The sequence below is a fragment of the Eurypyga helias genome, unplaced genomic scaffold (genome assembly GCF_000690775.1).
Source record: "Eurypyga helias isolate BGI_N326 unplaced genomic scaffold, ASM69077v1 scaffold13254, whole genome shotgun sequence".
In the NCBI taxonomy this organism is placed as follows: Eukaryota; Metazoa; Chordata; class Aves; order Eurypygiformes; family Eurypygidae; genus Eurypyga; species Eurypyga helias.
The window spans coordinates 22,915-40,212 of record NW_010247025.1 but is presented as its reverse complement, the minus strand read 5'-3'; the positions used below and the strand labels follow the sequence as shown (position 1 = coordinate 40,212).

At 43.7% G+C, this 17,298-nt stretch overlaps 1 protein-coding gene across 1 annotated transcript; it reads left to right on the top strand.

Annotated features, from left to right (window-relative positions):
* Positions 1-263: 263 nt before the first annotated feature.
* Positions 264-15,261, top strand: ANXA5 (annexin A5; the record flags this gene model as incomplete). The annotated part of the gene is made up of 11 exons (XM_010150616.1): positions 264-348; positions 1,417-1,511; positions 2,615-2,728; positions 5,147-5,237; positions 6,197-6,276; positions 6,726-6,782; positions 9,299-9,392; positions 10,955-11,050; positions 11,578-11,636; positions 13,711-13,833; positions 14,938-15,261. Coding segments are annotated over 11 exons (957 nt in total), but the record flags the coding sequence as incomplete, so codon positions are not given.
* Between the last annotated feature and the right edge of the window lie 2,037 nt (positions 15,262-17,298).

Here is a 17,298-nt window from a genome sequence, read left to right as displayed (position 1 = left end):
CTTGCATTCAGACTCCATTGTTGTAGATCCCAACCCTGCCAACTAGCATTATGTAAGCAAACCCGAGCATAGCTGGTGTACTGCTGCGCCAAACTATAGTAGTACCTTTTGGGAAAGAGCTGTGTTTAACAGCTTGCTACATAGTCAGACAGCTGCAAGAAAAACGCTATCAGCTTGTGGATTCAAATTTAGTCTGAGCTCATGTATGGAGAGCTGAAGATGCTATCTTCTATTTCATGGCTTTTTCCCTTTTCCCCCTCTAGTACACAAGAGGCACCGTGACAGCCTTCTCTCCTTTTGATGCCAGAGCTGATGCAGAAGCCCTTCGTAAGGCCATGAAGGGAATGGGTAAGAATAATTTATTTTTGTAAAGGAAAGGGCTCTCACTCCTTTGAAAAAATCCTTTCTGAACACATTTTTTTTAAATTAGCAGACGAGAGTAGGGCGTGTGTCTACATGCCGTGGTGTGATGACCCTGGGACTGCAGAGTCGGGGGCGTGTCCTAGTTTTGGCTGTGCTGCTCTCAAGGATGTTTATTTCTAGGTTTGCATAAGGGAAAAGAGAAGGTGGCTTTCACAGTCCCTGTTAAAAATTAATACTCCACAGGCTTCTCTGCACACAGTTTTACTGCAGTGTAAGCTGTGGATTTACAGGTGACAACTGTGGAGAGTTATGACAGCACAGTAGAAGCTCTGTGCTTGGAAAATGTGCGACAGTCCCCCTGGTCTGGAACGGCGTAAGCACGTTACAGTTACTGGGAAGAGAGAGTAGAAGCATACAGCATGAATGTAGACTAGCAAGTGGTCTGTGAACTCGTGCTGCAGCTGTCTGCTCTGAACTTCCCTGTGAGAACAAATCCTAATTTGCTATTTGCTTTGAAGCTGCCTGTGGGAGTAAGCAGAAGGGAAATGAGATACACCTCAGCCTGTTGGCAAGTTCAGTAGTGCTAGTAAGATGCTGTGCTGTGAGGGCTACCTTGCAAACTGTTGTATACAACATGGATAATAGCTCTGCAGTTCTGTACACTGGGAGTGTGGGGTTACTGTATGGATTTTTGCTGGGTGTCAGCAGACTGTTTATGCTGAAGTAAATCCCTTGGTGAGCCCAAAGGCAAGGCTCCTCTCCAGAATACAGACTGAATGTTGTAGCTGAGAGCAGGGGTGCTGGGAGCAGTGTCTGGAACAGAGACTGATGGAGAACAAACAATGCATAGGTCCTCCAGTCATACTTTTGCAACAGCAGAACACCAGACCTCGCAGCTCACCTCGGGTTATTGTGATATTTGGTGTTGAAATGCTTCTGCTGTTTGTCAGTAGACTCTTATTTCCAAAGTATCTTTCATTGCCTTTTGAGTTTGTGCTGCTGATGTTTGTTTTTTAAAGTATGTTTGTAACTCCTTCTTCTTTCTGACCTCAGGGACTGATGAAGAAACTGTTCTGAAGATTCTTACCAGCAGAAACAATGCTCAGCGTCAAGAAATTGCATCTGCCTTTAAAACCTTATTTGGCAGGGTGAGAAGAAGAAAAACACCTCTAGAAATGAGCTGAATGTGGCCCATGATGATTACTTAAAACTATAAGGCACTTTCATCATGTTCCCTGTAAAAGGTTCCTTCGAAGAAAATCTGGTTTTGCTTCTGTCCCCCCTCTCCACCCCACCCCCCCCCCCCCCACCCCTCAATACGCCATTGCTGCCGCCGTATCCTTAAATGCTGGCTAGGTTGGAATATTCCTTTTAGGTTAGCATGAGGAAATAACTTAATTTTTCTGTATTTCGTAAAATTGCAGACTGGTTTGGGTTGGAAGGGACCTTAAAGACCATCTAGTTCCAACCCCCCTGCCATGGGCAGGGACACCTTCCACTAGACCAGGTTGCTCAAAGCCTCATCCAGCCTGGCCTTGAACACTTCCAGGGATGGGGCATCCACAGCTTCTCTGGGCAACCTGTTCCAGTGCCTCACCACCCGCTCCGGGAAGAACTTCTTCCTGATTTCAGCCCAGCATGTCCTGGATGTGTTTTTGTGCAAAAGCTCCTATAGTTGGGTGTTAGTATGCTTCTAGTACGGACCTCATTCTTGGTATTGAATGAGATATTAATGAGATCTTTTGATGCAAGGTCAACAATGTGAGATGATATCAGGAAAAGAATTTTCTAGAGCTAGGAAATGTCACACAAATAAAGCAGCTTAGTAACACAGGAAAGAACAACTCCAAATACGTTTGTAATCCATAAGTGAGTTCAAAGTGAAGATAGCTTGTTTCTTTCTTCCAGCATTGTTAGATTCTTTAATATTCTGGCTGTGTAACTTTTGGTTCAAATAGCAAGTGCAGTGAAGAACCAGGGTTTAAAGCATTTCTATACCAAAATGCCCCCACTCTCCCTCTCCTCCCCCAAAAAAAGATATTATATTTCAGGTTTTCCAAATGCCCATGTATCCTTTTCTTCTGCCTTCTTTGTCTAGATTTGTTTCAGTTCAGGTGCTGATGAAAACAAAGTGAGCCCTGTCCCTTGTGCTTTTTGATGTGTCTCCAGAGTCCTCTAGCTTGCAGATGCACATGCGTCCATTCAAAATGGTTAGTCCTTGTTCCTTACAGCACTGTCTGCTCTGCACTAGGATCTTGTAGATGACCTGAAATCGGAGCTTACCGGCAAATTTGAAACTTTGATGGTATCTTTGATGAGACCAGCGTATATTTTTGATGCTCATGCACTGAAGCATGCCATCAAGGTAAGAGGAGTGCGGGAAGGGAATTAATACATTATATGAAATGGTTGTTGCTCTTCTGCTGAGTTTAAGGGATGAGCTTTAGTCGGTAAGGGGAACACTAATAGAAGTAACCTCTTAAAATTTTTTTAATGAGGAATGTCATGCTAACACCTCCTATTGTTGCTAATGCTGTGGTTTCTTATTTATCCAAATAACTCATTAGAGGTAGTTTAGAAGTCTAGTCTGTATAGACTTCTATGTGAAATTATTTTCATGAGAAACTGTACTCTTAAGAGAACAGTGTCGCTGTAGATGCAGATTAAAATCTAAGTAGTGTAAGACTATTTCCTTCTGATTTAAATACAATGAGTAGATTAGCATGTTGCTTTTAAAATCTTCTTGCTGCTAAAGTGTAGTGCTGAAGTCCAGTGGACACTAGATTTTTCTGCTGAGAGCAGCCTATGTTTTATAGCGATACAGCTGTATGCGTAGGCTGCAGATTAGTTCAAGGCATTTCATTAAAGCGTGATATCCCTTGTACGTCTCTTGTGGACTATTACTTAAGCTAGTGAGTGGTGTGCCCCTGATGGATTACAGTGCAAGTCCAGAATTTTGCTGGGCCAGCATACTTGTGTAAACGGGTGTCCAGCAAAGCTGTGAGTGGGTATTACCTGTGTTATTGAATGTGTTCTAAAAGCTGCCTCCAGTCACACAGCGGGAAGACTTGATTGTGTTACCTTTCTAACATTTCATTTTAGCTGAATGCATCTAGTGCCTTTCTGGGAAGGCCAGGTAAACAATTTAAAATCCCTATGTGTAGATATTTTAGTGTGTTTTCTTCCATATAGTCCTATTTTTTTTTTTTTCCCCCCTCTGTCACACCTGTCTGATCAATCATCAACCCCTGGGAATTCAGGAATTGGATGCCCCTGGATTATTCACAGAACCTGTTGATTAAAGTCAAGGACATTGAACTTGACTAGTGTCAGGTAGTGCTTGGCTGGGTGGGACTTTACACATAAACTCCCAAGGTCCTTGGTGACCAGCTGGTTAATATGTAGGCTGTAGTCAACTCTGCAAGCTACTGGTCATGAACCCATGACCCAGCAAATAGTATCTCAGACAACAGAAACTTTATTCCTGGAATTTTTCCATGATGTCTTTGTATGCCATGGGGGAAGGGAAGATGGCACCTGACAAAGAAACTGATAAAGGCCTTGTTGACAAGAAGGAAAAGATGTGTTCCCAAGCTCCTCTTGTTGACTCAGGAGTCAAAGACTGACAGGGAAATGACAGAACGGATGGGTGTAGGAGGGAAAATAGAGATAGTGAAACAAGAGTGGTTTTGTTCTTGTCTCTCACAAAAACCGATATGAAACACAAGATCATAGGATTTCAGAGAATGTGTCTGCACAGGAGAAGATGTCAATACTAGCTGCAGTTCAGCTAAAGTGGATAACAACAGTCAAGAAGATGTGGTAGCAGAGACTTCAGTGCAAGATAACTCAGCTAAGAGCATTCAGTCTGTGCTGAAGATTGTCCTGTCAATTTTCACTGCTGCTACTTAGGTTAGAACTAACATAACTATGCCTGCCTCACTTGCTGAATAAGCATATTCTTGAAACAGTCTGTATTTTGAAAATGCTGACATGTGACCTGGCAGATTTGTATTTTGGCTATTTTTGTGTGCTCTTACTATTTGGATTTTCCTTAACGGAAAGGTTGTAAATAACATGGAGAAGCAAAGAATACAGAGTATTGTATTTCAGTGTGACTCTAGTGAAAATAATCCTTTGGAAGCAGAAAGAGCAGTGGCTTATTAGTACAGGCAAAGTAGACTCAGACTTGTGGAAACAAGTTATTGGCTTGGCTCTTGTAAATTTTATCCTTGTAAAAGTGAAAAGTGTCCATTGTGTCTGCTGTAGTTAGGGTGCAGCACCTTCAACTACCTGGGTTAGCAATTCCATTGTCAAATGTGTTTGCAGCGGAAGAGGAGTAGGCTTATCGTAACATAGTTCAGAGAAGAGTAAAGATCATTGCTGGGTGGCCGTGTGTTTGTCTGAGTACTAGTTGGTGAAAGTCAGTAGATGAACTAAAGCTAAGATGAAAACTCTTACTCCATTCATTCATGTACTCTGGTGTTACTGACTGTAGTAGTGAAGAACTGAGGCATATCTGCATGTGCTTGAACACGGAAGTGCTCGTCTGAATCCTGCAGCAGTGAGCTGCACTTTATTAACTGTTGGGTTGGTTCTGAAAACAATCAAGCTGGATCTGAAGAAATTATTTCCAAAAGCCTCCCAATGTACCAGAAAGAAGAAGAAATTTTTTCTTTATTTGGTCAAAGTGTATAAGCAGATACTTGCTTTTGATTCTCAAAGGGAGCTCTTGTTTTCCTTTTGTTATCCCATCAACCAATTTATACTTGTACCCCTGCAGGGAGCAGGAACCAATGAGAAAGTGTTGACTGAAATTCTTGCCTCCAGAACACCTGCGGAAGTACGGAATATTAAACAAGTTTATCTGCAAGGTAAAGTTCTGTATAAATTGAAGTTCTAGTGTCTCTGTTCAGTTCTCAATATCATTTTAGCTCATCTTTCAAGTAAGATCTGTCTGAAGTGATGGATGTGTCCAGTAAATGAGATTTCATTCTGCTGTGTTGCAAAACTTCATATTGAAAGAAACTAGAGTTTGGATTGTAAACTAAAATAGTTTTTATTTTGGGGCTATGACTGCAGGTTAGGGTGTTTTGTGCTCTATAGTTAGAATTCATTCAAGTGCATTCCTTTTTTCACCTGTTATTTTTATCCCTTTGACTGAAAGGGGATTTTTAGTAACTGGAAACTAGAAAACTGGTATCACATAAAAGCCCAAAAGTGACTTTTTGCCTTTTACTTAGTGTTCTGTTCAAGTGCATTTGTGTTAAAGTAGGTGCAGCTTTTTGGTGGTCCACAGGAGCGCATGCTTTTACCCTGTGACTGTGGTTGTGGTTTGATTTTTTTTTTTTAGGGCAGTATTTAATTCAACACATTTCTTATATCTCTATACAGATTTCCTGCCACACAAGAAATTCTCATGTCTTAGTAAAGTTAGAGGCAAAACTTAGAGTCTCCAAGGGCAAAATTCATTAGGACTATACTTTTCTGGGCTCACAGTTGTTGTACAGTTGGGACACTGCAATATTTTAGCAAAACTCCACATCTTTGTGCTTTTTAGTCCCTTAAAGAGCAGAATCTATACACGCCACCTTGTATTTCAAAATATTTTGGGTAATCTGGTCCTGATGCTAGGTGTGAGATGCTGTCTTTTCACCTCTTTGCCAATAATGTTAGGTTATAAATGAAAGCAGAGTATGTGTTAGTTGTTAAAGTTCTTTCTGATAAATGATTCTACAAACTGTGAGTCAAATGAACTTCTGGTGTTTCCTCGCTTTCTCCTCAAAATAGTGAGGCAGTCTGAAGGGGCTGAATGGGTATTGCTCTTTTGCAGAGTATGAGGCCGACTTGGAGGATAAGATCACAGGAGAAACCTCAGGCTACTTTCAGAGACTGCTGGTGGTCCTGCTGCAGGTCAGTACCTCTTTGTGTGCAGGCATGTGCGTACGATGGTCACTTCGTTTTTCCTGTCGGATGTGCACTTGTCACTTTCTGCTTACTAAGCTGGGATTCTCGATACACCTGGTGATAGGCAGGATTGATTCTACAACTGAGCCACTTCCCCTGGCTCGCAGGGTCAGTCTTGGACTCTGTTATGGGTCATTTCCACATCAACGAACTGAAAAACTCTACTGCTCATAGCAGAATGCCTGCTGCGTGGGGTTTTGAAGGCAAGAGGAGAAGAGAACATCTGTTTCATAAAGACACATGCAAGCAGAAGGGGAAAACCAGGGGATTTTGGAGAAGATGCATTAGGCGCTGGTTTCTCGCAGTAACTCTCCCAGGCTCAATATTACAGATAAGTTGTTTTCTGATTCTACTTCTGATTCTTCAGTCTAACAGCTTTTAAAAATTCTCTTTAGGCAAATAGAGACCCTGATGGCAGAGTTGATGAAGGTCTTGTTGAGCAGGATGCTCAGGTGGGTGAATGGCTTGTTTTTTGGGGCGTTTCTACAAGTAACCTTACAAAAAGCGTGTACAGCTAGAATTTGGATCTGAGAGAGAAATTGTTAAGGTTCTGTCTGTGTGCTTCTTCATACATTGGATTGTTCAAGGTGACAGGGAGGAAAAGCAGAATACCAGATCAATGAAACATTCTCCTGGTAGTAGGGCAAGATGGAACAACAGACCAGCAAAGCAGGGTTTTTTTATTGGCACAGGCCTATCCTTTGTTAAGTCAGAAAGCATTGTTCTTCTGCTATTAAAATTAATCCTGTGGAAACCAGAGCTTGGAAATTAGTGAGGCAAATGTTTGAATCATGAATTGGACTGTTTCATGAAATTGTGTCAGTCTTGCCTTTTGCTGGGCTTATGTAATTCCAGAAACCCCTGAACAATAGGCCTTAGTAGGTAGATAGATTTCTTCTGACCTCATAATTGATTTTAAATTAGCATCTCAATTTAGGAGGCACAATTCCTAAATGCAGAAAAAGCCCTGGCTTTCTAAGTGGTCTCTGTGGTTTGTTATTATGTGTGACTTGAGCTGGGACCCAAACAGAGAAGCGTTCTGTCACATTTCTCTTCACTGATACCTGTACGTTTCAGCATCTAACAGCTGAACAGATTCAGAGAATTTTCTGATTGTAACTGCCGGGTACAGGTGGTCAGAACTGAGGTATGTAACTGCAAATGTAAGCCTGTTTTTGGCTTCCTGGTGTTTCTCTTGGTTGATGTGATATTGGGTTTGATGCGTTAGAGGGCAGCCGTTTTACTCACTGGTGACTTTTAATTTTCTTTTTTGGTCTGTGTTTATTAAACATTAATTCAAAGAAGCTGGGGAATGGGCATTCACACTATGACATAGTATGAATATGCAGGGAACTTGCAAGGCTTTTCTGAGAATGTCTGAAAGAGAAAGTGTAACTTTTTGGAAGAGATTTTGTGAGTATCACTTTTTTTGAAGTTATGCGATTGCTGTACATCTTGGGTATTGCACAGTGGCAAGGCAGGTGAAGTGGAGATGAGAATAATACAAATGAAAATTATAGTGATACTACTACTAATAACACTACTACTACTAAGTGATTAAAATAATAGAAAATAGAACATATGATACAGGAGCTCACCACGTGCTGACTGACACACAGCCAGGTCCCAGACCAGCGAGAGTCCAAGCCTGAGAGCCCGAGGGAGGAGAGGAAACGCTCTGACCCCCCAGCCCGCTAACAACCCTACCAAGAGCTGACAAAGGAGCTACGGACCCAGCTATCAAGCCAGCCCCAAATCTTAACAACCCCCCACCCCAACCACCTCCCACCTCCTAACTGCGCATGTGCCCCGAGCCTGATGTACCCTGGAATGAAGCACCCCCTCAGCTGCTCTGGGCCAGCTGACAGCTCTGGGAAGAAGGAGCTTGTTCCTGCCCCAAACCAGCACACAATTAAAAAAGGGCATGCAGCAGTCACAAATGCGTTTTGAATAGGGTTGTGGTAGAAATGTAAATAGGGGATTCACTCCATTCAGGCTTTACAGTAGGGACAGACTTGGCCACCAGCATTGCTGTGCAGCAGATTTGGTTGTGGGGATTTTTCTAAGAAATATTTCATTGCCGGAGTACAGGGGTAACCTGTTTGCCTGTCCTGCTCATAGGGAAGGGAGAAAAAATTCTATATACTGTGATAGGTACAAACCTTTCTCCTTACATGGTGTTCAGCACACAATCTGGAAAAAAGCTGAATGTCAGGAAAAAACCTTAATTTAATTTTCTGATTTTTCCCTTTCCTCCCCCCCCCCATTATATGCAGAGCTTACTCCACATTTTAGAAGTGCTTTACTTTCCTAAATGCTGGTAATGGCCTGGTGGTTGTGTTAAGGAAAGACTTGCCCAAAGAGCAATGAATGTGCTAAAACGATTAAAATCTGTTACTGATATGGTTTCATATGGCTAAGAATTTAGCAGCCCAGAAATCCTGTTTCTGATTGTTTCTAAATCCATTTTCCCTTCTTTGTTGGAAAACTTCCTCCTGGGCCAAGTTAGCGTGGTTCTCCCATTCATATGAGTCATCATGTAAGGAAGTTTTGCTAGTCTGATTTAGTCTGATTTGAAATATGGGAGGGAGGGGACCAAAACCCTCTCCCAACTGCCCCCCCCCCACCCCCCCCCCAACCAGAGAAAGCAGTATTGGAATGGATTTTCTCCTGTTTTATCACAGTTGCAGAGAACTGCAGGATTATCCAAACGACTATTCACACAGTCAAATCTGGGGCCTTAGGCAGTATTACTCATGCAAATGCTTTCACAGTAGATTTCAGAATTTATCATTTATTTCTTTCTAAAGTCAGTTCAGTACTTGGCAATTTTCTTTCATTCTTTTCTCTCCATCTATAGCTTGTTACTGAGTTCAATGCTCCTTAGAGTGAGACAAATAGAGCTTTTCAGCAGGGTGTGTGGACACGTAACAAATGCTGTTGTTTTGATCTCTTGAATTAACAACAGGTTTTGTTTAGAGCTGGGGAGCTGAAATGGGGCACAGATGAAGAAAAGTTCATCACCATCTTGGGAACCCGAAGCGTTTCCCATTTAAGGAGGGGTAGGTGGCATGGTTCATGTATGCTTGAAAACTTCTGCCTTAAGCTCCAGTTTTACCCAGCTGGTGGTAGAAATGGTAGAAAAATTGTTTCTGGTACCATATTTGTCAAGCCCAGAAATCTTTAATCACTTCTTCCCTCTACTTACTATGTTTACTTTTGTTTCCTGTAATTCAGTTCCCCCTAGCAGTGGTGATCTCCTGCTCGAAGGAGTGGTAATTTTTTCCCCCTGCTCCCTACTAATTCATTAGTCTGTTTTATGAAGCTGTTTAGACCATTGGAAATCATGACCAGCAAGTTTTGCTTTGATTCTTCATTTTTTTTGGTTTCCATTTTGAATCTTTGGGTTCATTTGGATCTTCAAAGGTAACTTGATTTGTTCTTTTGCTGTTTAATTTTTTACCGTTGTTTATACTAAAGTAATCCTAAAGTTAGTTTTGATGCACCCAACACTTACTTAGCGTGATAGAAATGTACGATTTCCTAGAAAACTCATGTCTTATGGATATTTATGAACACAGACTTGAATAGAATGCCAGTAGGCCAGTTGTTAATTTGATGCTGTAGTCCAGTGTAGACAAGATGTTAGTCTCAGGCTAAATGATGGCTGCACTCTGGGAAAAATGCTTATTATTTCCTAAAACATCCCTCCTTTCCCTCTTCTCCCTGCACCCTGTCACTAGATGTGTTGGCCACATCACAGAATGGCTGAGGTTGGAAGGGACCTCTGGAGCTCATCGTGTCCAACCCTGCTTGAGCAGGGTTACCTAGAGCTGGTTGCCCAGGCCCATGTCCAGATGGCTTTTGCATGCCTCCAAGGTTCCCCAACCTCCCTGGGCAACCCGTGCCACTGCTGAGTCACCCGCACAGGGGATTTTGTGCCCTGATTTTCAGACAGAACCTCCTGTGCCCACTGTCCTTTGTCCTGGCACTGGGCACCACTGAGAAGAGCCTGCATCTGTCTTCTTTATACCTTCCCTTCACATAGTTGTGCATGCTGATGAGATTCCCCCTTGAGCCTTCTCCAGCCTCAAATCCCAGCGCTCTCAGCCTTTCATCATAGGAGAGATGCTCCAGCCCCTTAATCTTAGAGGCCCTTCACTTGACTCACTTCAGTTGCTCCATCTCTTTTGTACTGGGGAGCCCACCAGTGTGGTGTCACCAGTGCCGAGTGGATGGCGAAGGATCACCTCCCTCGGCCTGCTGGCAACGTTCCTCCTCCTGACGCAGCCTAGGGCCCCATCCTAGGCCTTCCCCACAAGTGCATGCTGCTGTCTTGTGTTTAGCCTGCTGTCCACCTGGACCCCCAGCGTTCTCTTCTGCAGAGCTGCTTTCCAGCTGGTGGCCCCTCAGCATGTGCTGGTGCCTGAGGTGGTCGCTCCCCAGGCACAGGGATGTGGTGTATAGTAGCAGTCAGGTAGGAAATAGGTATTTGAAACAGAGAGGGAAGAATGAGTGGATGGTGGCATTTGAACCATGGGTAGTGCACTGCAGATGGCTCTGAGGAGGATACTGGGAGAAGTGCCGGTGAGGCGCGGGACTAAGCACACTTTCTGTTTTGCAGTGTTTGACAAGTACATGACCATTTCTGGCTTTCAAATTGAAGAGACCATTGACCGTGAAACCTCTGGTGATTTGGAGAAGCTGCTTTTGGCAGTTGGTAATTAAGCCTTAATAGATCTTCATTTACTCCCAAGCCTCCTTAAATGAAAGTTGTTATAGGAAGTGGCATGAAAACATGGTTCCTTTTTAAACTTAATCACCTGGGATCTACTTTTGTATTTAGAGAGTACCTTTATTCTTCCTTCAGTAGGTGCAGGGGCTGGGGGGAAGTGGGGCCAGGGGTGGTGGCGAGCTGCGTTCTGCTTGGTTGTATAACCTCTGTCAAAGTGAGACAAAACCGCGCCTTCCTTTGTATTCCTGGCATCTTGTTGAGGACAGTGTCATAGTAGATTTGTAACTGGGAGTAGAATTTGACTAGCAAGGGGTCTTTCCTGTTAGAGTTACACGGTGCGTTCTGACTCCTAGAGCCCACAGAGTTGTGGCAGAGGAACAGTCTAGCTGGCAGCTGAATACGTAATTGTCCACACTGGAGAGAATGATCTGGTGACAGGCACCTTGTCTTGACAGTGAAAGTGGTCCTGCATTGAATAACAATCACTAATGTGATCCTTTGGCTTTTTTCAGTGAAATGCATCCGAAGCGTGCCTGCCTATTTTGCCGAGACTCTGTATTATTCCATGAAGGTACGTACATGTTATCCACACGTCATTTTCCATCTCCCCCAGCTAAAATTCCTGTCCCTTTCGCTTGTTCTTAATTTCTTCTTTCATGGCAAATGCCAACAGGATACTGTACCACTAAGCATCTGCGAAAGGTTTGGGGAATGCAGATCTGGGGCAGGATGCAAACGCTTCATAAGCTTTACCTTACATTCACCATTAGTTTGTCAGACCATGCATCTTTCACAGGAAACACCAGTCTCATCAGCTGGTTTGGGACTTGGTCTTGTTGTGCTGGAAAATGTCTGGGTAGATCCACTGGGCACCTTCAGTAAATGAAGACTATGGTGTCTTTCGAGGGTGGATGTATTGAGGGAGTAAAGATGACCAAACACTAAATTGCAGCTCTGCAGATCTAGTGCTCTTTGTTTTGGAGATGAAGGCATTGTTAGTTGTGAAAAAACATTCTGATGAATGCCGTCCCACTTCGAGAAGGAAACAGATCTTGTCAGGTAAAAAGGAAAGAGGCTTTAACAGCTACAAAGGATTCTGCAGGGGAATCCCACCAGCGACACAGCTGTGTTTCTGTTGGCTGCACCTTCTCTCGGATGGGAAGAGATAAGCAGGGAAAACTCTGGGTTTTAACTCCCAGTGGCTAACATTAATTAAAGCCGAGGTAGGTAGTCTGCTGTTTTCAGGCAAGTTATCAGCTTCCCTGAAGAATTCCTCCCTTCCCCATGCTGAAAAGCACGGAAGTGGGTTTGTCACCAGATGGTTGTGTTGATGAGGTGTCAGCCTGAGAATTAGTGAGAAGAGATGAAACGATAGCTTAATTTTTAAAAGCTGCTTTACTGCTGTTATAAACATCAGTGTAAAATGAGGTTCAGGTGGAAATATTATGCCAGTACGCTGAGAGCTGTATGAGGATTGCTTTTTTCTTACTTAGCTATTTCTTAGTTTTCATTTTTTAAAGAATGCAGTAGAAAACATTTTCCTGTAGTTTTTAGTATCTTTTACATTTCTGTTACAAGGACCCTCATGAATGTCAGCTGTTGAGATCCCCTATTATTTTTTAAGATAAATACAAATCATTAAGCACTTCAGATAAGAAAGATCATAATGCATTACTTTGGCAAAAGAGTTTGTGCTCCTCATTAATCATTCTGGCGTGACAGAGTTCCACAACGCGCGGATTTCGCTTTCAGGATGAGGTAGGGCAGAGCCTAGCATTCGCCAGATTCTAATGTCAAATCCTACTCGGAAACCACCGGACTCCTGGCATTTTTAGAGATAATCTAAGAAGATGACAGCCAGTCGAAGGATTGAGTGACTCTGGACGTTAGGCTGGAGATGATCGTGGGGGCTCGGCCAGGCCCTTCCTCGAGGTGCATTAGCAGGTCAGCACGCGACAGCTTGTGCGGAGCCCGACTTGTCTGAGCAGGAGGGGCCAGGCTGCGAGTCTGGCACAGCTTGCCAGCACAGGAATGGAAAATGTTTAAAGCAGGAAAGGTGAATAAAAGAGTGGAGCATGCCTGCGTGGTTGGAAAAGGTTTATGAAGTTTGGCTTCATAATGAATAGCTGGATAATGGCCTGTGTCTTGCTGTATGATGTTACATGCTTTGTATTAGTCATTGTTAGGGGTGGTGGACCTAGTTGCAGAGCTGACTGCAATTCTGTAGTCCCAGGGTGCATTGCAGGGGTGATTTGCATGTGATTCCGATCATGGTGATCAGATAGACAACTCTGTAACCTTGGAACTGGGTTGTTCTAAGTGCATATGGGCACTCACGGTTGAAGCCTGTGAGATGGAACTTGAAATAAGAGCTCTGACCGTATGGCACTTCATAGAAGCCCAGGGGTTAGAGCACCTTGCGCGGTCAGTCCTCCGTTCTCCACACTGCAGTGCGAATGGCTTGTGATAGGGTCTCAGATATGCTCTGTTTCGCAGTAGGAATGCAGTGCAAGGGTGTTTTGAGACCCCGCTCGTTGCACTTGGTGCTTTCTTGTTGCACTGTGGCTGTGTGTATCTGTTGTTTTGCTAGAGCGCCTGTCCAGAACAAACTCCTGTCTTAACCCTATTTAACCTTTGCTCTTTAGGGGGCTGGCACTGATGATGACACCCTGATCAGGGTCATGGTGTCGAGAAGTGAAGTCGATCTGTTGGATATTAGACAAGAATTCAGAAAGAACTTTGCAAAATCCTTGCACCATGTGATTCAGGTAAAATTCCTTCTCTGTTGTCAGGGAAGGCGGGGGCCATAGAGATGTTGTTGTTTCCGCTGTTTGTTTCTGTGGAAGGGGATGGATGTGAGTAGAGCTGGACAACACAATGCGCTCTGGGAGCAGCGGTGGTTGGTGTGCAGCTCTGTACCACGTGGCGTCATGTGAGTGGGGGACGTTTCCTGTGGAAAGCTGAAGGTTTCTTTGCGGGGCGCCCTAGGAGGGCAGATGTGGCCTTCTGAAGTTACAGTTACTCATACTCCACTTTTAGCTGCTGCTTCATTTCCTTTTTCTTGCCTGGCTCCTTCTGATTCAGAGAGGGTGCTGGCTCCAGAGGAATAATACTGGGGTTGGGAGTCGGAATTTACCACAAAGTTGAAGTTTAAAACTTGGATTGTGGTGTGGAACCTTTTGCACCGTTTTAAAGTGGAAAGCATTTCACTCTGGAATCAGCCTGAATCATAACCTCCTTGGAGTGAATGGGGAGGAGCCAGTGGGAAATCCAGAGCCAGCTGTTCCTGCAGAGTTAGAGCCAAAGTGCTTTTTGATTCCTAGGATTTTTTTAATGTATTTTGGTTTATTTTTAATATTTTAATGCTGGCTTTGACGATTTTCTGTTATCACGCCCTAACATGATGCTCTCTTAATTCAGCTGGGTGGAGTTGCTTTTGGCACTGTTGGTCAGGCCCATACAGCTGTCCTGTGGAATTAGCAGTGGAGCTTCCCATGGGATGGGGAGCAGGGCTGGGGCCTTTGAGCGGCGCGGGTGCGCTTGGTAGGTTTAAAGGCGGCTGTATAGGTGCCGCTGTGGGCTTCTCCTCTGCTTGCGCTTTCTCACTCTGAGACAGATGCGTTCTAGTGTGTAGTGGGTAACTCAGTTACAGTAAGGCTTTTGGAGGCTCTTTCTGAGATTCTGTCGGTGTAAATACAGCTCTAACACAAGAGACAGAGAATTTCCTTGCGTCATTCCCGAGCGGAGAGTCATCCAAGTGGATTTCCTGTGGGTGGGATAAATGTATAATCTGTTGGAGTCGTTCTTGGCTGCTGCTTTTCTTTGCGTTTCTGTGGTTGTGACTCATGGTGACTGGTCTGTTATATTAACAGAAAGATACATCTGGGGACTACAGGAAAGCACTCCTGCTCCTCTGTGGTGGAGATGATGAGTAATGGGGAGCGCCCCACGAAGGATTTGGTGTACTCCAGCTTTGCAGCCCTTCAGTTAGCATGTCTAGCTAAATTTTTGTATCTCAGTGCTTTGTGGCTGTTTGAATTTATACTCGTATTGCACTTATTAAAAAAGAGCATATTGTTATCGAAGCGATAGCTGGTCCCACCTCTTCCTGACATCCCAACTTCCAGGTATTTCAAGTGCCTTCCGTGGGTATGCGAGGTTTGTCTTTGTGGAAGATGGGTGCTGAGCACAGAACCCAGGTCTTGTTACAAGTGTTTTGCTGAAATGGGAAAAAATAATCATGTATTTCACTAATAATTTGAAGACATTGTTTTTTTGCTTTTATTCCTTACATTTCCACTGAACGTTAAGCTAGCTCTAACGCTGCAAATGAAGAACAGTTATCCTTTGTATGTAATATTTGAATGAATTTGCTGAACGTAATACAATCACTGGAAATTTAAAGGACCAATAAATTTTTTCCCCTCTCAGTACAGTTGTATGTGGTTTTTAATGGGCAAAGATCTACTTTTCCTTTCACATGATTCCACTGCTTCAAACTGGTGGTATTTTTTTCCTACTATTATGCAGGCTTCTAAGTATGTATGATGTTTTCCAGCTGTACATCTTGATGTCTAGTCTAGTGTATGCGTGCTGTGGTGGTGATGCCGCTCTATATAGCATACCAAATCATTGATATTTGCTGGGCATTGCATTCTCATTTTGTGCTGCTTTGTCTTTGTGTTCTCCTCCAAAGCTGGGGGAAGGAAGGAGAGCTGCTCGCACACTGTCAAAGTGGAGCAGATATGCTGCATCTGTAGGCCCAGTGGAAGATCTCCGCCCGCTTCCAGCCCGGAAGAGAGATGAGAAGTCAGTGATGCATACTTCAGGGATCTTGGCTGAAAAGAGGATGGCTGCAGCCCCCCTTCTCATCAGGTTAGCAGGGAGCAAAGCACAGGGAGAGAGAAGAGCCAGGCTGTCATATAGGCTGCCTTAGATTGACTGCTTTTGTTTGTCATTGAGCGGCTCGGAACATTAAATTGACAGTGTGAAGGAGAATAAAGGGACTTGTTTCATGCACTGTAAGGTCTAAACACCATGATTCTAAACTGAGCTTAGTGGTTAGTCACGTACATCAGCTGTAGAAACTGCACATCTTAATAGTCCTGTTGAAATTGATTCTTCACAGATTATTAAGAGTTTTTAAACTTTCATACTGAAGAAATGGAAAGTTTTAATTTTTTATACTATAATTCTGAATTATTGTGTCATGATCTCTTGCTGGTAAGTACTTGGTTTCTGATGTAAAATATGAAAGCTCTTGTAATAAGTAAATATGTTAACTGAAGCGTAACCCACTGTAAAACCTTCTTTGTTTTCCCTTCTTTCACACACGCGCACTCACTCTTCCTGCTCATGCACTCTCACTCTCTTTATCTTCTCTGCTTCTTTTTGTCCTAATTTAAGATTTACAGACTTAAAACCAGCACAACTGATTTTTAAAATTCTTTCAATGAGGCCATTAAATGTTTTTCTCTGCTTGTCTGGGACAGTTTACTGAATTCTCCATCTCACTGCTGTATGTGGGGATGGCTGTGGGTGTTGTTTTGCATCTCCACCGTAGTTTAAACTGATCTAAATGGTGCTGCTGTAATCCTGCCCTGCCCTCTGCTTGAGCTTGCATGTCCCCATCTCTCCTACGTGCTGGCACTGAAGCTCTTCCAGCCCCTTGGGTGAACTGATCCAGGGCCCTGGGCTGGCAGAATCCAACCTCACAGCTACATCCTGATGCCATCAAAAACTCACCGAAGCATCTGGTCAGGGCCGCTGCTGGTGGAGGGAAGTGCCAGGAACGCGTGCAGGTTGGGAAGGGAGATGGCACTCAAAGCAGGTGGTTGTGGATTGGTGTCTGCTGTCACAAACGGCTCTTGGTGTTACCAGAGCCTCACAGTATTAGCGAAGGGATTCTTCAAATGGCTTTCTGCAGGTACAGATCCAAATTAAGAAATTTAGTTTAAATGTGGGCCCTCTGCAGAAGGAAACGGGAGAGCTGGTTTCCCAAGATCTGGAGAAGGCCAATTGGCAAGGACACAAGCCATACCCCTAGAGGATCAGATTTGGGAACACCTGAGAAACCTGAAGGTGCACAAGTCCATGGGACCTGATGGAATACATCTGCGGGTCCTGAAAGAACTGGCAGATGGAGTTGCGAAACCTCTATTCATCATATTCGAGAACTCGTGGCAGTCTGGTGAAGTTCCCACTGACTGGAAAAGGGGAAACATAACCCCCAT